The 23,904-nt window shown below is 44.6% G+C and overlaps 2 protein-coding genes across 2 annotated transcripts; both read right to left on the reverse strand.

Annotated features, from left to right (window-relative positions):
• Positions 1-3,080: 3,080 nt before the first annotated feature.
• Positions 3,081-5,163, reverse strand: LOC306738941 (tripartite motif-containing protein 16-like). The gene has a single exon (XM_079220868.1). The coding sequence runs from the start codon at positions 5,137-5,139 to the stop codon at positions 3,463-3,465; it is 1,677 nt and encodes a 558-aa protein (XP_079076994.1). The 5' UTR covers positions 5,140-5,163; the 3' UTR covers positions 3,081-3,462.
• A 6,905-nt stretch (positions 5,164-12,068) lies between these two features.
• ift57 (intraflagellar transport 57 homolog (Chlamydomonas)) lies at positions 12,069-16,227 on the reverse strand (the record flags this gene model as incomplete). The annotated part of the gene is made up of 11 exons (XM_079220857.1): positions 12,069-12,338; positions 12,412-12,478; positions 12,587-12,649; positions 13,066-13,197; positions 13,554-13,625; positions 13,838-13,960; positions 14,043-14,111; positions 14,187-14,277; positions 14,462-14,580; positions 15,199-15,373; positions 16,073-16,227. 11 exons carry the CDS (start codon positions 16,225-16,227, stop codon positions 12,157-12,159), a joined length of 1,248 nt encoding a protein of 415 aa, XP_079076983.1. The 3' UTR covers positions 12,069-12,156.
• Between the last annotated feature and the right edge of the window lie 7,677 nt (positions 16,228-23,904).

Consider the following 23,904-nt stretch of genomic DNA (forward strand, 5'->3'; position numbering starts at 1 on the left):
ATAATAAAAGGTACATATGTGAACATTTTGTTCAGATGTGTAAATATGAGTCTATATGTTGCTGGTTAAGACTAAATGAAGATGACACACAGAAAAAAATTAAAAGGTTTCAGGTCCGCCTATAAAAAAATCACTTTCAGGATGATTATTTCTTTGAAATGATGCAGCTGTAAGGTCCAACTCAAACCCAAATCATAGCACAATATGTGAACATTCTCTAACCCACATCATAACACAATATGTGAACATTCACTAACCCAAATCATAACACAATATGTGAACATTCACTAACCCAAATCATAACACAATATGTGAACATTCACTAACCCAAGTCATAACACAATATGTGAACATTCTCTAACCCAAATCATAACACAATATGTGAACATTCTCTAACCCAAATCAAAACACAATATCTGAACATTCTCTAACCCAAATCATAGGACAGTATGTAAACATTCTCTAACCCAAATCATAACACAATTTTTCCCATGTACCAAACCATATATTTCACTTGTATATTACTTATGGTAATATACGCTCCGCGCCCTCAGCGTCTGCCGAGGCTGCTGCTCATCCTCCTCTCCGTATGCTCTCCAAAAATGCATCAGCAGCAGCCACTGTCGTTCGGTCTCAAAGTCCGGTCTCTCAGTGGAGGACATGTCTCTGTTCCAGCAGGGATCAACGCCAGTAGCCACAGCGTCTTGCATTTATATACAATATATTACCCCTCCCACTGGGCCCTGTGTATCTCATGTCGCTGTGTCGCTCTCGGGTCACAATTACCTCGTTTTTTTTTTTTTTGTCTTTGGTGCTCAGTGTTTAGTTACTTTCGTGTCACATACATTCGTGTGCCGCTGGTGGTCGCGGTGGCCTCTCTGCCACTCTGCCAGTAATTATGACAGCTCGTCGATTCACAAGAAGCCAGCTTGTCGACATGTTGGTCTACCCAGTACGTGATGCGTCACCGGCATTAGAGCAAGAAGAACAGGAGTCTCGAGGTCGAGCTCGAGGTCAAGGCCGAGGCACTCCTCTCCAACACTCGGACAAGGTCATGACCAGAGCGCGTCGTTTCACCAGAAGTCAACTTGTCAAGTTGCGCGATGCACCACCGTCAGAAGAAGAAGAAGAAGAAGAAGAAGAAGAAGAAGAAGATCGAGTCGACAGACAGAATTTCCTGTCAAAAAACGGAGAAATATCATGGTCCTCTGCAGCGTACGAACGAGAGGAGGCGTGCGCCGAGCGGACCCCTAGGCCGCCGACCCCGGGCCCCACGGCGTACGCAGTGTCCGGCGCCCGTGACATCGCCTCGACGTTTTGCCTGTTTGTCACGCCGACCGTGGAAAGAATCATCCTGGACATGACCAATCTGCAGGGTTCGCGAAAATACGGCGATGACTGGAAAGGGATGGACGAGACCGACCTGCGCGCCTACACGGGGCTGCTGATCTTGGCGGGCGTGTACAGGTCCCGGGGAGAGGCCGCTGCCAGTCTGTGGGACGCCGAGAGCGGCAGGGCCGTATTTCGAGCCACGATGTCACTCAAGCGATTTTACGCGTACTCTAGCCTGCTGCGCTTCGACGGCCGCGAGACGAGAGACCTTTGGGACGCCTGGGCGGAGCGGCTGCCTCTCCTCTACAACCCCGGGCCCGAAGTGACGTTGACCAGCAACTGGTTCCGTTCAGAGGTACTCGGCCGGCTCTAGTCGCTTTGCGTAATAATGATTACGATAATAATAATAATAATAACAACAATAATAATAATAATAATAGTAATAATAATAATCTCTCTGCTCTGCTCTCATGACCTCTGCTCCCCTCTGCTCTGCTCTCATGACCTCTCCTCTGCCCTCATGACCTCTGCTCCCCTCTCCTCCCCTCTCCTCTGCCCTCATGACCTCTCCTCCCCTCTCCTCTGCTCTCACGACCTCTGCTCCCCTCACATGACCTCTCCACTCATCTCGTGACCTTCTGCTCTGCTACGCTCTCCTCTCCTCTCCTCTCCTCAAACAGGTGGCAAATTGTGGTATAACCTGACCCCAACTATCCTGTTCTATGGTCTAACGTGACCCCAACTATCTGTTTTAAGGTCTAATGTGACACCAACTACTCCTGTTCTATGGTCTAACATGAGGCCAACTTTCCTGTTCTAAGGTCTGTCGAGACCCCCGCTATCAATTCCGAGATTTGTTAAACTCCTACCATACTTTATTGTGGTATATCTAGATCTGCACTATCGGGTCCTGCGGTCCATCGAGACCTCACGCTAGACTTTGTTTTGTTTAACTTCACCCCTCTTAACTCTGGGTTAACATCAAATCATGCACGTTCACCTGAACAAGTTCTAACCTCAACAATTTCTCTCATGACTAACTGTCTCTTTTGCTTTGCAAATTTCTGCGGCTGTAGGTAAGGTATTCATTTTGTTTGTTCTTATAAAATAATCTATATTGGGGGATTCTGCCTTATTAGACCTCAGCATCACTACCCCTTGATTATCCTTTTTCAGGAGTCCAATCGCCAAATACTTTGCACTATTCAAATATTATGCATATGTAAAAAACTATTGTTCAATTCTAAACAAGTCTCTCCTGATTCAACTGGTAATTGTTCCAACTCACCTTTTTTCTGTATGTTGCATTCGGATTGCATCTCATTTTTATTTTGAAAGGGGAATACCATAACTTCCGGTTAAAGCCTGACCTGATTGGTGCAGCTTTGAATAATTAATAGATTTAGACTTCCCCCAAAATATCGTCCACACAGTTAACATATCCCTTAACCTTTGGTCTTCTAGTGTCTTTGTTAAATGTGGTCTGCTTACAAAATACAACAGATATTAATCCTGTCATTTAAACATTAATATGTGTTTAGTATTAGAGTTTAATAATCTAATTCAGACATCAATAACATCATGAACATATAATATGTGTGCTGTGGACATCTGGTGGCCATTTTGATAAAAATTAGTAAATATTGTAAATAGAAAACTTCTCTCATATTATTTTCACATCTTCTCCATCAGCAGCTATGAAACCCTGGAATGAAGACGAGAAGAAAATACTTCGTTCATGTTGCTTTATTCATCATGTGAAGCTTCAGTAAAGTCTGTTTAATGACTCTTGAAGTGGAAGAGAAACAACAACATACAAATACATCAATACACATATTCATCAGACATTTAGAGCTCGGAGAAGTTTAAATGTTCATACAGAGAAAAGTCAGTTCAGGTAAACAAACGTCATCACGAGCAGTGAGAGCCTCCATGGCTAAACAGACACAGGAAGGAGCGCTAGCTAAAGGAACTCAAACATTTACACAACAACTCATGAGAAGATGTCAAAGCATCACCCAGAATGTTTGACTGACAGCTGATCTCTGTGCAGTGAAGAAACGCCTCAACAATCAGCTCTCATCCACAAACATGGAGACTAAATGAGTTGAACACTTCAAGGACTTCTATCTATTTCAATTTACACAACTCAGCAGTTTCTCCATAATAATAAAAACATAGTCCGGCATAGAGAGGCTGAGTGAATGTGGTCTGGACTCTGTGGAGGAGAGTCATGGTTTCAGAGACGCTGTAGAAGGACAGAATACCTGCTCTGTGATCCAGGTACACTCCTACTCTGGAGGACACAGGACCTGAGATGTGAGTTTGGACATCGTTGTACTGAAAGACATAACTGTTATCGTTACAATATAACGACCAAGATTTGTCATTGTGTCCAAACACACATTCTGACACTCCTTCTCTGCTAATATCTTTGTATGCGACAGCAACAGAAGCTCCTCCTCTTCCTCTCCACTCCACCTCCCAGTAACAACGCCCAGTCAGACTCTCTCTACTCAGGACCTGATAATAATAATAAGTAAATCTGTCTGGGTGACTAGAATAAGACTGTTGTTCCATCATTAATGTTGCTTTTCTGTTCCCATCGGATAATAACAGCCATGTGTGTGCTGTGTTTGGATCCAGTGTGATTTCACGTGAATACCATAAGAATCCAGCTCTGGTCTTGAGCTCTGGTTGTGACAGTAAAAAATCCACTTCAGTCCCCATCAGTGAGACGTTTGTCCATTTCTCTCTCAGGACGTCCTGTAGTTCATCTCTGACTTCTGAAACAGCCGCTGTCACGTCCTCAAAGTATCTCAGAGGACGGATGTTGATGCTGGATGAGTCTGTAGACTCACTGAGTGGTGACAGTGAGGGGTAGTTGTGTAGAAACTGGTTGTGATCCTCTATGTGTGAGAGCTTCTGCAGCTCAGCGTCGTTCCTCTTCAGCTCAGTGATCTCCTGCTCCAGCTTCTGCTGAAGCTCTTTGACTCGACTCACTTCAGTTCTCTGCTGGGATCTGACCTGCTGCTTCACATCAGAGCGTCTTTTCTCCAGGAGACGGATCAGCTCAGTGAAGATCTTCTCACTGTCCTCCACTGTTTTATCAGCAGAGAGATTGATGGCCTCCACCTCCTGATGGAGCAGCTTCACGTCTTCCTCTCTGTTCTGGATTCTCTGCTGGATGTTTAGTCGACTCCCCTCCAGCTCTCTCTGCCTCTGAGTCCTTTCTGCTGCAGCTGAGACTGTGTCATGGCCTTCATGTTCCTCCATTAAGCAGAGATAACAGATACACTGCTGATCAGTACGGCAGAACATCTTCATCAACTCATCGTGACGAGGGCAGATGTTCTCCAGGAGCTTGTTGGACGGGTCCACCAGCTTGTGTTTCTTTAATGAAGGTATATCATAATGACGCTGAAGGTGTTTCTCACAGTAAGAGACCAGACACACCAGACAGGACTTGATGGCTTTCAGTCTCCTCCCAGTGCAGACATCACAGGCCACATCTTCAGGTCCAGCATAGCAGTGATCAGCAGCAGCAGCTTGGAGTCCAGTCTTCTTCAGTTGCTCCACTAAATCTGCTAACATGGTGTTTTTCAGCAGGACAGGCATCGGTGTGAAGGTCTTCCTACACTGAGGGCAGCTGTGGCGTTTCTTCTTGTCCTCTTTAACCCAGTGGGCTTTAATACAGTTCATGCAGTAGCTGTGTCCACAGGGAATAGTCACCGGATCCTTCAGGAGATCCAGACAGATGGAACAAGAGAAGGTCTCCTGGTCCAGCTGAAGTCCTTTCTGCTCCATTTCACCTCTCAGAGACAACGACTGTGTGAGTCTCGCTTTGAGAAGTGAACTAGTTTGAGCTCTGGTCTGAACAGCTCGTGTCTCTGCAGTGAACTCCGTCAGCTGCTGCTCTTCATCACCATGTCGGTTACACCCATCTGCAGAGTGTAGATCTGAAGGGAGGGAACAAGGAAACACATGAGCAGAGTGGAGCTGGCTGTGTGTGAGAGAGGAGGAGTCATCACGCTTTGCTTCGTTCCAGGAAGAAGCAGCTTTTTGCTTCCTCCTTTCAAATGAAGCCTCAGTTATTTACTAGTAGACATACTACAGTGTTATATGCGGTTATTTCACGATTTTTACAAATCAATCAATCGATTAATGGAGAAAATAATCATCAGTTAATAGTTAAAAATGAGCTCCAGCTCAACTGACTACAACAGTAAAATCCTGCTTTTAATTAATGCTGAGTGATAATACTTTGATAGAATATGTAATAGTAACAGTCAAATGTAACAGTCAAAGTTTGAATACTTTAAGTACAGTTTACTGATCAAACTGAAGGAACCTTTTACGTAACAGAGTATATCTACTGTGTGGCATTAGTACTCTTACTGTTGGAGTACTTGTCGTGACTATTATTCAAAGAGAAAAAGTAAAAAGCAAACTTACATGAAAGGTTCCCTGAAGCTGGTTCCAGGCGGATTGGATCTCAGACCAGAAGTTCAATGTCCAGTCCACGTTTGTGGTTCAGGTTGATTTTACTGATCAAAAGCAAACGATGTTCCTTGTTCTCTCTCTCTCTCTCTCTCTCTCTCTCACGAAAACAACATGTCTTCTGTTGCATCATGGGACACCCACCCACCTTCTAATTTTAACCCTCCACATGAAAAAGAGCCTGCTGCTCAGTGCCCCTAGAGGCAACAACTAGAAATACACAAATAACAACGAAATAATCAAACCGATGAAATATCTATATTACTGTTACTGTAACAGAGTATTTATACAGTGCGGCATTAGTACTTTTACTTTGAAACCACCAGACTACAGAGCTCTTCTTTCTTCAGGCTGCGAGATTACTTAATTAATTCTCCACATATCATATAGTTTTGTTTTGTTTTCTCATGTAGGAAAACAGGACACCATTTGTTTGGAAACCCTGTTGTAAAATGACAGTAATAAACCTTGAACCTTGACAGATTTCACTGTGGACACAATGAGTCACAACCAGTTAGAATCACTTCTGGATTCAAACTTTACAGCCCAGGATCGTCTGGCTGTGAGCTGAAAGAGTTCAAAACTGAACCAACATCACAACCTCTTTCTGAAGGAAAACAAAGAGAACATGAATTGAGCTAAAATCCACAACTTTACAAAATCTGCTGTCTCATGTGTGTCAGGACTCAACGAAACGTCTTCTCACCCAAACATGAACAAATTAATTCTGACTGTTTCCAAAGATTATGAGTCTTTGTAATAAATCCCCTTTAAGAACTCAGTGCACAAGAAAAATGTATGTTGTAAAAAGCAACGCGTGATAGAAATCTCTGCTCATTTCTCTGACGAAGCTGTTTTAATGAACACAGTTGAAAGGACAGAGACTGACAGATGCTCTTCTGCTCTAGAGATCAATTCTGAACTTTGTGGTGTTTCAGGAGGAAAAGTGCCTCAGTTATACTCTCATCTTAATGCCACGTATTCTCCATCAGGAGCTATGAAACCCTGGAATGAAGACGAGAAGAAAAGACTTTGTTCATGTTGCTTTATTCATCATGTGAAGCTTCAGTAAAGTCTGTTCAATGACTCTTGCAGTGGAAGAGAAACAACAACCTACAAATACATCAATACAAATATTCATAAGACATTTAGAGCTCGGAGAAGTTTAAATGTTCATGCAGAGAAAAGTCAGTTGAGGGAAACAAACGTCATCATGAGCAGTGAGAGCCTCCATGGCTAAACAGACACAGGAAGGAGCACCTGGCTTGCCTGGCTTAACGTGACCTTTTCCATTTCCTAAAAAAGAAAAGAAGGTCTGGGTTTTGCACTTTCTCATTTCCCTGTTGGAGTTGACCCGTCAAGATTGACACCATTTCTCATTTACTGGTCTGAGCTAACCCGGTCTAGAGTTGTGCTGTGGTCTAAAGTGACCCCAACTTTCCTGTTCCAAGGTCTAACAACTATTATGTTCTGTGGTCTAATGTGACCCCCAACTATTCTGTTCTGTGGTTTAACTTGACCCCAACTATTCTGTTCTGTGGTTTAACTTGACCCCAACTATTCTGTTCTGTGGTTTAACTTGACCCCAACTATTCTGTTCGAAGGTCTAACGTGACCCCAACTATCCTGTTCTAAGGTCTAACGTGACCCCAGCTATCCTGTTCTAAGGTCTAACGTGACCCCAACTATCCTGTTCGAAGGTCTAACGTGACCCCAACTATTCTGTTCTGTGGTCTAACGTGACCCCAACTTTCCTGTTCGAAGGTCTAACGTGACCCCAACTATTCTGTTCGAAGGTCTAACGTGACCCCAACTATTCTGTTCGAAGGTCTAACGTGACCCCAACTATTCTGTTCGAAGGTCTAACGTGACCCCAACTATTCTGTTCTAAGGTCTAACGTGACCCCAACTTTCCTGTTCTAAGGTCTAACGTGACCCCAACTATTCTGTTCTGTGGTCTAACGTGACCCCAACTTTCCTGTTCTAAGGTCTAACTTGACCCCAACTATCCTGTTCTAAGGTCTAACGTGACCCCAACTTTCCTGTTCTAAGGTCTAACGTGACCCCAACTATTCTGTTCTGTGGTCTAACGTGACCCCAATTATCCTGTTCTGTGGTCTAATGTGACCCCAACTATTCTGTTCTGTGGTTTTACTTGACCCCAACTATTCTGTTCTGTGGTCTAATGTGACCCCAACTATTCTGTTCTGTGGTTTTACTTGACCCCAACTATTCTGTTCTATGGTCTAACGTGACCCCAACTATTCTGTTCTGTGGTCTAACGTGACCCCAACTATTCTGTTCTGTGGTCTAACGTGACCCCAACTATTCTGTTCTGTGGTCTAATGTGACCCCAACTATTCTGTTCTGTGGTTTTACTTGACCCCAACTTTCTTGTTCTGTGGTCTAATGTGACCCCAACTATTCTGTTCTGTGGTCTAACGTGACCCCAACTATCCTGTTTTGTGGTCTAACGTGACCCCAACTATTCTGTTTTGTGGTCTAACGTGACCCCAACTATCCTGTTCGAAGGTCTAACGTGACCCCCAACTTTCCTGTTCTAAGGTCTAACGTGACCCCAACTATTCTGTTTTGTGGTCTAACGTGACCCCAACTATCCTGTTCTAAGGTCTAACGTGACCCCAACTATCCTGTTCTAAGAGTTCAACAAATCGAGATCCTCTCACTGATACCTGTCAGCTGTCGTTTGCATCTCCACCTCATTCAACCAGACTTCCATGCACTTGTTCAAGCCCAACACAGACTGGACGTTTCTCTGAGTAAGAAAAACTGAACTGGAAAACATCAAAAGCACTTATTGCTTTTGTATAAAGTGAATCAATTGGTCTTTAACATACATATTTAAGGTAAGGTTTAAAGGTATCTTAAAAAAATGTAATTCAATTTTTTACACATTTTTCTTATAAACATTAATATTGAGTTAATTGAATTAAGTTCAGCCTATTGGTTCGGGCCTCCACAACGGTCCCAATTTTTCATGTGGCCCCTTGAAAAAATGAATTGCCCACCCCTGTTCTAAGGTCTAACGTGACCCCAGCTATCCTGTTCTTTGATAGTATTCCTACTGTGTGGTATTAGTACTCTTTCTGTACTTGTCGTGACTATTATTCAAAAAGAAAAAGAAAAACGCTAATTTACAGGAAAAGTTCCCTAAAGCCGATTCCAGTCGGATTGGACCTCAGTCCGGAAGTCCAATGTCCAGTCCACATTTGTGGTTCAGATTGATTTTTCAAAAGCAAACAACGTTCCTCGTGCAGTCTGCAGCGTATCTCCTCTTGTTGCATCATGGGACATTGGGCGCATTCCAGATGAGCCAGTCCTGCGCAGAATCGATCACCAGCGATCGGTGCGCAATGAGTGCCGGTTAGATTTGTGTCCGAGTTGATCCCGACTTGCTCTGACGTCATGCACTTGTGGTCAACGATAATCTCACGAGAGCCAGGCGCCGCAGTAGCTCTCCACCGACTGCGTGGCCCAGTGCATGATGGGAAACGCCTGGCTGTCTCACATCAGAGAGCTGATTGGCTCTTAGATCTGACAGCAAACACCACGTGTTGTAGAAAATCCTTATTTTATGTGTAGTTGTAATACTTAACGCTGGATTGTTGACTATTAGTCTCATGTTTATTCTGAAAACATATCATGTGTGGTTGATAATAATAAAGCTTATTTATACAAAACACATACAACTAGTAGTAATGTATTTCACAGACATAAAAATAACAAAGGATGGTTCCCCGAGTGTCAAGAACTATAAATACACAATAATTATCAAATTGATTAAATATCTACATTACTTTTACTGTACCATAGTATTTCTACAGTGTGGTATTAGTACTTTTACTGTACCATAGTATTTCTAGTGTAATATTAGTATAAGGTGCATACATTAGACGAGACAAACAACAATCAACGACAACAACAGTGCAATGATATTTAAATCAAGTATAAGATAAAGTGCTCAGACAAACAGATAACGTTTGTTATGAATGTAGGGGAAAAAAATCCCGGAATGCTGTTCACCTCCCTGCCTGAGAGGGGTGCTGTGACATGTTTGGCCGTGCTTTGTTCCTGCAGGTGATTGGACGGTGGTGTATAAGGGGGAACCTGGGGAGGCCGTCGCTCTCTCCAGCTTCCAACCGGGCCATGCTGCACAACAGGGATTCTTGGATGGTGGGGTTTAGAAAGTGTGTCACAGATTGTTTTGTTTGTTATTTTTGGGCCAGGCTCACCCTGAAGAATTTATGACGCCGGTTGAAAAATAAAACCATCATTGTACTATACCACTGCAGCAGCATTGGTCCTAATTTGGGAGGTGGGGAGACCCGTCCGTATGTTGCGCTCAGGCTCCCCTAGGCCGGGCGTAACACGTTAATGTAAGTGTATGTTAAGTGGCATGAGTGTTTAAATATGAAGTGTGCAGTGGAGTGACGTAAGAAGAGAGAAAAGAAAGAAAAATTGTCCGAAAAATTGTCTTGGGGGTGACAGAATCAGTCAGTGGGGGACCCGGGCTATGTTGATGAGCCCGGGGTGAGAGGGGTCAGCCACGATCTTTCTTGCTCGCTTCAGAGTCCTGGAAGCGAACAAGTCCTGGAGGAACGGCAAGTTGCAGCCAATCACCCTCTCAGCAGAGCGGATGATGCGCTGCAGCCTGGCCTTGTCCTTGGCAGTGGCTGCAGCATGCCAGACGGTGATGGAGGAGCAGAGGATGGACTCAATGATGACAGTGTAGAACTGCACCATCATTTTCTTTGGCAGGTTGAATTTCCTCAGCTGCCTCAGGAAGAACATCCTCTGCTGGGCCTTCTTTGAGATGGAGCTGATGTTCAGCTCCCACTTGAGGTCCTGGGAAATGATGTGATGAACAGGACCCAACCTCTCCCACAGGGATTCTGTCACTGATTGAAGCTCAGAAAGCGGATGCTAGCCTCACTAAATGTTTTGAGGGAGTGACTGAGGTAGCGGATGAGAAAATGGCAGCCGTTTTACGCAGAAGATGCATTTCACGGCCTACGTTCAGACACGAGGGAACGGTGGACCCATAGTCCGGTCACTTAGGGGTTACAAAAACCTTTGACCGCATCCTCTAGCGTGTCTTCTGGACAGGTCTAGCCAAGTTCTGTAGAACAAGTAGTCGGCCAAATTTGGTGGTAAGCCTAAATCAAGTTGAAACCAAATGTAGAAAATCACATTAATTCATGACTAAGTTCCTCACTGGTCCTTGAGTGAGTGTCTCTGTTCAGTGGTGTCTGCTTAAAATTATTTACACATCTAATTTCATTCATATAAACATATGAAACAGGTTTATTATAAAAGTTTAAAAACTACAATGAGATTTCATCAACTTCAATAACAAATAATGAATTTGCTGGAAACATTTAGATCTAAACAAATAAATACAAAAGTCTTCTAAAGGCAGAAAATATTATCTGCATCAACTTATATTTCATCTTCATATACAAAAATGAAGCTGATAAAATAAGTGACATTCAGGACAAAGAGCCAAATGATGAACCGATTGACTCAAAATGTTTTTATGACTTCATGTCGCTGCATGAAGTATGAAAAGTAGATTTTCTCTGATTTCTTATGAAGTTCCACAAAGTTTTTAGGATCCAACGTTACGAGACTCAAGACGTTCAGTTCAAGGAAGATATAAATATGGTAAACTTAAGAAGGGGGTCCATTGTGGAGGGGGACTAGGAGAAGGGCCCATTGTGGAGGGGGACCTAAGAGAAGGGCCCATGTGGAGGGGGACCTAAGAGAAGGGCCCATGTGGAGGGGGACCTAAGAGAAGGGCCCATGTGTAGGGGGACTAGGATAGGGACCCATGTGGAGGGGGACCTAAGAGAAGGGCCCATGTGGAGGGGGACCTAAGAGAAGGGCCCATGTGGAGGGGACCTAAGAGAAGGGCCCATGTGGAGGGGGACTAGGAGAAGGGCCCATGTGGAGGGGGACTAGGAGAAGGGCCCATGTGTAGGGGGACTAGGATAGGGGCCCATGTGGAGGGGGACCTAAGAGAAGGGCCCATGTGGAGGGGGACCTAAGAGAAGGGCCCATGTGGAGGGGGACCTAAGAGAAGGGCCCATGTGGAGGGGGACTAGGAGAAGGGCCCATGTGGAGGGGGACCTAAGAGAAGGGCCCATGTGGAGGGGGACCTAGGAGAAGGGCCCATGTGAAAGGGAACCTAGGAGAAGGGCCCATGTGGAGGGGGACCTAGGAGAAGGGCCCATGTGGAAGGGAACCTAGAAGAAGGGCCCATGTGGAGGGGGACCTAAGAGAAGGGCCCATGTGGAGGGGGACCTAGGAGAAGGGCCCCGAGACGGGCTCTGGGACGTGGGCGGCGTGCATGTCCCGGGTCATGATAGACTTGTCCTTGAGCCTGGCCTGCAGCAGCGTGTGCTCCACCACGCCGATCCTCACGTCCATCTGCAGGATCTCCTGCTTCAGCTTAGTCACACTCTGCTTGATCCTCACCACCGGAGCTGAGGACGAGGCAGACAGACGTCATCTCTCAAGCTGAACACACAGGCACACACACACACACACGCTCGTCACCTCCATCTGACATGCTGCTGCCCTTCTCCTCCATCTCCTGCTTCACCCTCTCCAGCTCCTCACTGATCTGAAACACAGACGGAAGTCTCAGACGTGTTCAGAACAAGATGAACTCCAGCCGGTGGTGACGGTTTGAGACATTTATTCTGTGTTTTCATGCATTGCGTTCACTGACCTCTGCCAGGACTCTGGTCCTCTCAGTCACGCCCCCGCTGGCCTGCTGGTAGCGCTCCCTGGCCTGGTGGAGAACACAGGATCCGTTAAGCCGCATTTTACCTTCCTTCATGAAACATCTCAGCAGGGTTCAGACCAATGGGTTTCAACCCTAACCCTTTTCCATGACTTTAAACCAAATTTCCATGATCAAACATTTAGTGAAATCTGGGTGTAAACATGAAAAAGTGATACAATGTAGTATTTAAACTAACAATGAGAATACAAAGCATACAGTAAACCTTAAATGACACAAATTAATGAGAGACAATAGTTTGATAAAAATAATAAACATTTATATAGATGCCTGTATGTACGCCTGCTTATAAAAGAGTCTTTCTTTTAAAAGCATATTAATTATTTCAAACTCAGCGGAAATGAACGTCATGAACACATGAATATAACACATTTACATGACTGTTTCAGGTTTCCATGGCTCACCTCGCTCAGCTGGTTCTGGGCTCCCCGGTACTCCTGGATCAGGAGCTCCAGCTGGTTGTTGATGTACTTCTCTCTGCTGCTCACCTTCTCCAGCGTCTTGCCGATGTCCTCCTGCAGCTTGTCCAGGTAGCTCTGGAGAACACGAGAGGACAAGATGGCGGACAAGATGGTGAGACTTAAAGATGTCATTAAAGCAGCTTCCTTGTGTCGGCGTGATGACATCATCCGCTTCCCCAAAACATCCAGGAAGTCAAACGAGACGCAGAGACTCATTCTCACAGAGAACACGCCTCTAGAATCTGAATCACTTATTAGTATTGTTATTATTAGAAGGTCTCACACAGCAGATGCTCATTGTATTGGCGCTAAATAATCAACAGTGTGCAGTTAAACTCAGGACCAGCAGAGACACACACACACACACACACACACACACACACACACACACACACACACACACACACACACACACACACACACACACACACCTTGGCCTCCTTGAGCGAGGTCTTGATCCCGTCTCTGTGTTGGTGCATCTGGTCAACGTGGATCCGCCAGTCCTGCAGTCAGAGACAAGTCAGACAGCAGCAACCCAACAGAGAGCATGCTGGGAAACTACAGCAACCCAACAGAGAGCATGCTGGGAAACTACAGCAACCCAACAGAGAGCATGCTGGGAAACTACAGTAACCCAACAGAGTGACAGTTTGTCGTCTGTGTTCGTGTGTGCGTATGTCTGTGTGTGTGTGTGTGTGTGTGTGTGTGTGTGCACCTTGTTGTCGGTCCTCACGGTGACCTTCAGCTGGGGCAGCACTCTCTCCAGCTCCAGGCTCCACTCTGCGGCGTCCAGCGTGGACTCCAGGATGTCGTCCGGTCTGGAGGACGGCTCCGCTTCCTGTCGGAGGACAGAACAAAACCACTCAACAGAGCGTCGCAGAATCCAGGAGGTCCGTGAAAGCGTTGCAGGGGGAGCTCACGTTGTGCGTGGTTCTCAGCTTCAGAGCCTCCAGGTCCATGACGTTCTGCTCCTCGTCGTCAGGTTCCTCCTGAGAGAACACAAGACCCTTTTAAATGTTTATAGAGTTCATATTTATAGGACAGGAGATATTCCGGACACCTACGATCATCTCCTCCTCCACTTTGCTGAGCATGAGCTCTGCGTCATCCTCCATCACCGACTCTTCTTCTGTGGTTTCTGTCGGGTAGTCTGGTCTGAAAGGGGAGGGGTCAAAGGAAATGATCATAATCATCTTCTCCTAGATTAAACAAACAGAAGATGAATGGTGCACATTCACGGGTTCAGATGATTCACTCGCGTGCCCCTGCTGTCGTCCCTTTGTGACCCTGTAGATTAAAAGGTTCCCTTACCAGAGTAGAGAGGGAGAAACGCTCGTACCTTCTAAAGGAGAAGCCCCGCCTCCTCAGAGCCTCTTCGGCCAGTCGGTCCAGCACGAAGCAGACGAACTCGCCCGAACCCGACTTCAGTTTGGAGGGCGGGAAGTCCACCGTGACGCCCTGAGAGAGAGAGAGAGAGAGAGAAAGAGAGAGAGAGAAAGAGAGAGAGGGAGAGAGAGAGGAGACTATGACATCATCGCATTCACCGTGACATATTTCATGCCACTGTTTTATTCACTCTTCCATCTGTTACAGAGTGTCAGCAAGTGTCTGTATGTGCGTGTGTCTGTCTGTGCGTGTGTGTGTGTGTGTCTGTGTGTGTGCATCTGTGCGTGTCTGTCACTCTTCTATTGTCGAGTTACAGAGCGTCTGCAAGTTTCATCGAGGATAAGTGGGAGTCTTTTCAACTTTTTAAGACCTTTTTTTTCTTCTATTCAGCGTTGTAAGAAGCAGACCCTCAAGTGGAAGAAACAAGTGAAAGCCGTCAGTGCAGTTTCCTCTACCGTTATATTAGGCCATTACATACCATTATATAAATACATGGAGAAATGCCTGTTCTTTCGGGTAAATGTTTACGTTACTCCGTTAACAGGTTAAGCTGCGCATGTGCAACAATTCTTCTCCGCGAGATCGGCTTTTCTGCTGTTGCGTCTCTCAATTACAGAATACAGCGTGCGTCTGTGTGTGTGTGCGTCTGCGTCTGTATTTAATAATAATGAATAACACAAAGTCCCTCACGAAGGCCCGCAGCTCGGCCAGCAGGCTGGACACGGTGGCGTTGGGCTCGTCGTGCTCCTGCGGCTCGGGGAACGGCCTTCCCGCCACGTTGATGAGCCAGGCAGCGATGATGGTGAACATGAAGAACTGCTCGCCCGGGTTAAAGGCCAGGAACGGACTGGAGACAAAGTAATGTCTGAGGGGAGGAGAACACAGCGTCTAGCTATTATTATGAGGTTACTGCTGATCAACACAGTGGACCAGTTCAAGGTAAAAGTACACTGTTGTGTACATTTATACACACTGCCGTACTTCAGAGGTGATATTGTACACGTCTAATACCAAGATCCTCAATGACATCTGATTCGACAATATCACCTCTGAAGTATGGCAGTACTTCATATACACACACATAGAATGCACACACATACATATATATACACACACACGTATGTATGTATGTATGTATATGTGTGTATATATATATATATATATATATATATATATATATATATATATATATATATCCACTCCATGTTAAACTTCAGCAGTCACATAATGTATAATAATTATGTATTATTGAATAATACTAATAATAATAGATCATTAATTGTGGCTTGGTGGGTATTAATTCATCTATAATAATTCATAATTAATGGGGGTTGTTTCTTGGTGGGTATTCATGAAGTAATTCATTATAAATTATATATAATAATTAATTGTGGGCTGCTTGGTGGGTATTAATTAATTATCATTATTTATAATAATTAATAATACATTGAGGGTTGTTTCTTTCCTGCTTGGGATCATCAACGGTGAATATATTTGGATTGAAATGAATCATTTTATTTGAACTGAGCCGGGCCGCTGACGTCGCCGTGACGTCACGCCTCACCTGGAGAGGCTCCTCATGTGGTGCTTGGTCAGCACCTCCTCCTCGTAGTTCAGCACCTTCAGCTTCTCCAGCAGCACCTCCATGACCACGAACACGCGGTGCGCGGCCCCGGGCCCGCGCTCGTCTTCGTCTCCTCGCCTGCCGTCATCCGCCATTATTAATATGATCTTTTACGCCACTTCCGGCGGGGTCTGGACTCACTTCTGGTTTTTTTTTGTTTTTGTTTGCCTGGCAACCGAGATCTCGCGCTCGCTCGCCGCCAGCGAGACGACGTTTTAAAACGTCGACTCGGACTCCTCGCGGATGAACATCACATCTGTCATCAGTTTAAATGATTTACAAGCCGACAGTACAGAAGACTGCGGGAACTGCGGCGGTTTAAATCCGTTAAACTCGTCCCGGGCTCGCTGTTAGCGCTGCTGTTGTTATCCACACCAGCGGCAAAGGGCTTCCGGTTTGGGATCTTCGGAATAAAAGTTTTCCGGTAGCCGTCGACGCTTTCAAATTAAAAGCTCATCGGCAATATACAAAAAAATTTCAAAGGCGTAATTATCTTGATAGTGTTCAATAATCACCAAAAAATATTCACACATGCACATAGTTACACTGCTGTTTGTTTGGTTACATCTTTTCACTATTGTTTTGTTTGCTTTGTTAGTTAATTTAATGTAATATTATATTATTTAGTTTGACAGATTTTGCATTTTTCTTATTATTCTATTACATTTTTTATATATCGTGCATTTTCTCATTCTATTCTATTCTTTTGTAAATATGTGCTTTTTTCTTATTATTCTATTACATGTTGTGTATATATTGTGCGTAAAACCAAAATTATAATAATTGTCAAAACAATAATATATATATATATATATATATATATATAAATATATATATATATATATATATATATATATATATATATATATATATATATATATATATATATATATATATCTCGAGTGAAGAAATAGTGTTAGAATTAGCTGGCACTCAACCAGTTTACATCTTTTAAATCCTGCTCATATTGTATCACGCTTGTTAAAATAATTACTTTGGTATATTTAGAAGATGTTATTTCTGTTATTTAAAAGAAATAAGCAGGATTTCTCTTGTAACAGAGCGCTACATTTTGCTTTGTGTTACAGACAGTGAGAATAAAGGCTCATATCTCCTTGTCACTCTCCTCTCCTCCATATGCATGTATACGTTACCGTATCTACTGAAGCATGATGCACACACTCACACTCATGCACAGTATGTGTGTGTGTGAGAATAATTCATACCTCCCCCTCACACACTCCTGTGGTTGCGGCAGGCCGTGGAGGGAGGGGGCGCTTGTTTCATCTGCATGCTGCTCCCTGCCCGCCTGTGAGCACGTGGAGCTCCCTTTGATTGACAGGCCTGCTGCTGCATCGCTGATGACGCTCAGCGAGACGCATCCCTGCTTCACAGACAGCCTCAACTCACCACCGAGAGGAGTGTGTGTGTGACGAAAACACACGAATATTCAGACATTTTGTGTTGGGGTGGTGGGGGACATGTTTGTTTCCTGTCGCCTTCAGTCAGACGTCTCAGATTCTGTGCACAGGCACACAGACGGCAAGGGGTGGTTCAGGATGTCACGGAGCTCCCGCTGCTTTCATCCATCGTCCTCTTCTGCCAGGAGCATGCTGGGTAGTGGAGTAGCCTCAGGTCCCTGCTGGGTTAGCTTAGCTTAGCTTCCATCTCTCCTCTCTGTGGCGGTTTGGTCGGTTGGCCGTGGAGCGACGATCGACTCAAAGGCCGCTGCTCTTAATCCCCACGCTTCCTTTCAGATGTTCATGAATGTCATTAGTGATGAACACGAAATACAACCAATAACGACAAAAGTATAGCGAAAACATGTTGTTGCACATGTTGTTGCATGGCTTTAACGGTGAGACACAGTCAGCTGGAGACACAGTGGTAGGTCTACTGGGCAGATGGTTCAGGATGAATAAATAAATGAGACACATAAACGAAGATAAACAAATGCTGGAAGAATTTACAAAGAACATGTACACATTTGTTAACACCTGCCTTTCACTTGATTCATTATTCATATGAAAACTATCCCCTTTGTTTATTTGTGCTGCAGCAGCTGTTAATGAATCTCCTCCAGACCCGAGCGAGCCTTTAGACAACCTGCGGAGAGAGGAAACCCGGCTCGGTGCAGCCAGGCAGCGCGTCAGCCTGTGGCCGGGCCTCCTTTTCTCGGCTTGCCAGCGTTGGATGGAGAGGTAATTGGGAGGAGAGGCAGAGGTGGATCCACGGCTTAACCCGAGCGAAGGCGGTAATGAGTGCCGGCTGCCAGGAGGCCTTCGCCTGAGGGCCAGGAGGAAGCTCGTCAGCCCGGTGAACGTCATTCAGGAAGGCTATTTATGCCTTTTTGCTCAAAAATAACTACAATCTGAGAGTCATTATTTCACTGGATATTTTCTAAAAGAGGTGATAGGTGACGTTCTTTCACCGTTCTGCAGCAATGTGAGGGTTGATGTGGGTTTCAAGGTCTCTACCTGTCCAGGATGCTCTCGTCCAGCATCCGCAGCTGTACCTAGGAAAAATAATGCCCTATATCGCAGGAAATGATTGTTGTATGAACGAGGAAGTTTAAAAACTGCAAAAACACACACATGGTTTGAGGGCACTTCATCCTGTTTTCACCACTAGAAAGGCATCCTTGAAGGCACATCATCATATTTTCTCCACTGGAAAGGCATCCTTGAGGGCACTTCATCTTGTTTTCTCCACTGGAAAGGCATCCTTGAAGGCACCTCATCCTGTTTTCACCACTAGAAAGGCATCCTTGAAGGTACCTCATCCTATTTTCCCCACTATAAAGGCATCATTGAGGGCACCTCATGTTTTCTCCGCTGGAAAGGCATCCTTGAGGGCACCTCATCATGTTTTCTCCACTAGAAAGGCACCCTTGAAGGCACCTCATCATATTTTCTCCACTGGAAAGGCATCCTTCAGGGCACCTCATGTTTTCTCCACTGGAACGGCATCCTTGAGGGCACCTCATCTTGTTTTCTCCACTCGAAAGGCATCCTTGAAGGCACCTCATCACATTTTCTCCACTGGAAAGGCATCCTTGAGGGCACCTTATCATGTTTTCTCCACTTGAAAGGCATCATTGAAGGAACCTCATCACATTTTCTCCACTGAAACAGCATCGTTGAGGGCACCTCATCAAGTTTTCGCCACTGGAACGGCATCCTTGAAGACACCTCATCATGTTTTCTCCTCTAGAAAGGCATCCTCGAAGACACCTCATCATGTTTCCTCCACTGGAAAGGCATCCTTGAAGACACCGCATCATGTTTTCTCCACTGGAAAAGCATCCTTGAATACACCTCATCATATTTTCTCCACTGGAAAGGCATCCTCGGATTCCTACAGGGCACTTCATTACGTTCAGTAAGTACAATATTGCTCCCCTCCCTTTAAAGAAGCAGGATTCAGTGCTGTTAATTGCTACTGTTGTGTGAGCCCACGTGAGATCGGCTCGCTGCTTCATCAGTATTCCACTTCCTGTGCCGTCGTGTCAGCACTCGTTTCCCTAACAGAAGGTGTCAGCTCCTTCAAACGCTGGATTTGTCATTTTGGGAAGAAAACGCTGTCTTTTTCACAGCTTGATGAGTCATTATGTTCCCTGAAGAAAACCAGTGACAGGAAAAGCGATTATAGATCCCACACACTGAGCGCTCCATTCACACACACACGCACGCACGCACAAGCACACACACACTCTGCAATGACAAGATTTCTACATTCGTACAGGTCGTTAGTTTTTTCCATCACTACGTCTACCACAGAACAAATAAATATTTGATATTATATTTGATTCCTACAGTTCAATGTCTGTAGTAATTCATGTTTATATATTGTAATTTCATTGCCAATGTCTACTTCACTGGCGTTATGACGAATATAGAACATTTCTTTTTTATGAGTAATAATAACAACAGTTTTCCCATTCAATTATTGGCAAATATTTCCGGTGACCACTACATCAAAAAGGTTTACATCATCAGGATGAAAGAAAAATCCCTGTGAATCTCTGACAAATGCTTTATAATTTATTTCGTCTGCAGGATGCAAACAAATGAAACACGTGCACCTGCCGGCCCTGTTTACCGTCAGTCTGTTCTTTACGGTTCGTCTGTTCAGAGATGTCTTCGATCTCTCTCCGTCTTCTGTGCTTTGGCTTCTTTTGTCAGCGTTCATGAGCTCTTCTTCTGCGCTCTCGTATCTGTTACAGTGGACAAAGAAGGAAAGAGTGCTCCAACTCTACGTGGCGCCATCTGGCCTTTAAACAAATCATTCCAGAAGGATTTTTCCTGGATTAGCAACTGAAACTTTTCAGGTCACAAAATCCAGTAAAAAATACAAAAAGAAGTCTCAAATCCAGACCACGAAATTCTTTCCAGCTCCGTTTTGTCAAAATGTAAATGCAAGCCCGTGAGAGAGCTAACGCATGTTTACGCCGCTGAAAGAGGAGACGTGACGAGTCAATCTCACAGCGCCGGAAACATCTGCAGGTTATTCAAGTGTTTCTGGCACAGAAGGGGAGATGAAAACCTCGTGCATCGACCTCTTCCCCTCCTCTCAACCGGAACCACCCGAGGCCGTTCCTCTGTCGACAGATTGCTCCAAGAGCTCAATTGTGCTCAGCTAATGCATAACAAACAGAACAGACGGCGCTGAATGCAATCACTCCGGATTGGCGTCTCCGTCTCTCTCTGTGAAATAAATCAGAATGATGGTTTCTGGCGCCGGCGCTGCGACGCAGGAGGAGGAACGCTGCAGAGTCGCGTGGCTCAGAATCACAGATCTGCCTGAACGAAGGTGGGAAACTAATTAACGTCACTTTTGCACCTCTTTTCGGAGTCTTTCGTGGGTGACTGACAACCCGTTAACGGTGAGGCACAGGTGCCTCCGCGGGTCATGAGCAATGTTTACGGCGGGCGGCGGTGTTGTCTTTCCCAGTTTGTCAAGGTTATAAAAAGCAGCAGCGCTGGAATTCAAACGGAGCAGCTGACGGCCTGCAGAGAAGAGTCCACCGTCACAATTACGCTGAGGAGCTCGCCGAAACACCAGTTCACTGGTTTAACCAAAACAACGGCAGCATCTACTGCTGTAAGCGACTAACCCCGTTGACCACCAGTGAACCGATTGTGGCTCTATTTTAAAACACAATCAAATCAAACTGTGAGTCTGTTCATGGAGTTTGACGTTCTGTTCATGAGCTCAGATTTCGGAGTTGATCGTCGTTTAGGCTTCATTCTCCATCTTTGGTGGTTGAATGTTCTTCCATCGCTTTACAAACGCAGTACAGTTTGCGACCAAATTGTGAGAGAACACATCGTTCGTTTACAAAGTGTAAAATAGTCTCATTTGTCCCTTGGCCCGACGTTTCAAAATAAACTTCCTTGCTCACAGGAAATGAAAAGTCTCTGCTTGTTACGAGCGATCAGTGTCTTTTCGGAATAAGCTTCTCACACAGGTTTAAGTAGTTGTTGGCTTTAATTAACTTCTTGGTTGAGTTTAGGAAAGAACCTTCGTTTGGCTTAAAATACATATGTTTGTTACGTAACATGCGTGAGTTAAGAAGTCAGGTAACAAAAGTCGGATAAAATAATTCAAATTAAGTTTTGGTTTCACACAGGACTCAGACCTGGGTCTGCTGGGTGAAAGTCCAGTGTTTGTTCGACCTGCTTGACCTATCTGTCCCACGTAGACGTTCTTGATCTTTATAGGATGGACTAATAATAATATGAAACTGAGTTTGTCCTTTCTGTACTTATTGGCTGTTTTATAAACTGATAATGATTTCAACAATAAGCTAATATCGGCCGATGAAGCTCCAGTTTCATTTTTCATTCGGTAAAAATCCGTCCGCCAATCAGATGGATTTCTGGCAGAAACCTTTTTTTCTGTTTGCAGTTTTCAGCTGTTCGACAGTCTGGTTTCCAACATGGCTGGACAGAGATGTGTTTGATGTAAACATCTTACCAATCAGCTAATCAGACTGCTGAATCAGAGTATTTCTTGTGAAATCGTGTTGTTGTCCTTTCAGAATAAAGCTCTGTAACAGCAGAGTTCTCAGATCGCAGCCCGTTTAAATGATTCTCTCTCTTGATATCCAGTCAGACCACAGAGCGGCTTCTATCTCCTCTCATCTCCACAGGGTTTATGCTGCAGCTGGTCCGTTTGATTGGACTCTTTGAGGAAATGAGGGCCTCGGTATTTGTTTTAGGGCCAATAAATTCTCACTTGACAAACCGCCGCTGTGATCCTCGGCCCCACAGGAGACGAGTCGAGCTGTAAATTCCCTCCACAGCGAAGCGGGATGATTGGCATTTCATTTAGACGGCGGCGCCGACGGCGGACGAGCACAATCTGCAGGACTCTGCTGACTCAGCTGAGTGATCGTGGTTCGCTCGAGCCAACATCAGGTTTAGGGGTTTAATTTGAGTCGTGGATGAACGGCATCAGTGGAAGATAGTGACGGAGAGGAGAGATGATCTGAGCCTGTGTCGCTGCTGTGAGGCACGAGGCTGTTGAGCTGAGATGTTTGTGATGAAAACTTGATGGAAAGATACGCCAGGATCAAAGGGTCAGACCTGAAGGAGATGATAATTAGTTAGAAATGATAACACTCCTGATGAGTCCTACTGTACTGTCCTATATTTAATTAATTAAGTTAAAGATGATTATGTTGTTAAAGAACATTTTCAAGAAATTAAATTAAAGAGTACATTTTATTTGTATTTGCTTCTCCAATCCTGATTATTAATGTTATTTAAATTGTTTTTTTGTTGTCTAATTTTTGATTATTATGGCTGTGTGGAAGAAGCAATACAATTGAAGGAAATGAGACAGAACAGGTCGAAGAAAAAAATGACTTTAATAAATCAATGTTCAAATTACCAAGCAGGAGGTCGAAACAAATAAACACATCCAGATGAGCGAGGCCGGTCAAAAAGCAAGCAGCGGATATCAGGCAGAAAGAAAGATGCAGATACAGATAGCGATATACATACAGATGCTGATGTGAGAACAGGCACAGGTACAAATAGAAGTAGAGATGCAGATAATCTGCACCTACAGGTAGAGGTACAAATACTAATACTAATACAAATGCAGATATAAATACAGATAGAGATACATATAGAGGTAGAGATGGAGGTAGAGGAAGATATAGAAATGAAGATAGATGCAGATAGAGGTAAAGGTAGAGATCGAGGTAGAGATAGAGATAGAGGTAGAGATGGATCTGGATGTGTAGATGGAGATCCAAATGGAGGTAGAGTTAGAAATGGAGATATAGGTAGAGATGGAGGTAGAGATAGAGGAAGAGATATAGGTAGAGATGGAGGTAGAGATAGAGGAAGAGATATAGGTTGAGATGGATGTGGAGGTGGAGATGCAGATAGAGGTAGAGGTAGAGATGGAGATAGAGGAAGAGATAGAGGTAGAGGTAGAGGTATAGATGGATGTGGAGATGCAGATGGATGTAGAGGTAGAGATGGAGATAGAGGAAGAGATAGTGGTAGAGGTAGAGGTATAGATGGATGTGGAGGTGGAGATGCAGATGGATGTAGAGGTACAGATGGAAATAGAGGTATAGGAAGAGATAGTGATAGAGGTAGAGGAAGAGGTAGAGATAGAGATGCAGATAGAGGTAGGGGTAGAGGTAGAGATACAGATGCAGACAGAGGTAGGGATAGAGATAGAGGTAGAGATACAGATGCAGATAGAGGTAGGGATAGAGGTAGAGATGGATGGGGATGAGGAGGCGGAGA

This window comes from Taurulus bubalis (assembly GCF_910589615.1).
Source record: "Taurulus bubalis genome assembly, chromosome: 1".
NCBI lineage: Eukaryota > Metazoa > Chordata > Actinopteri > Perciformes > Cottidae > Taurulus > Taurulus bubalis.

Bases quoted from the DNA above. Each gene is read 5' to 3' on its own strand.
- LOC306738941 (XM_079220868.1), bottom strand. From the start codon at position 5,139: ATGGAGCAGAAAGGACTTCAGCTGGACCAGGAGACCTTCTCTTGTTCC.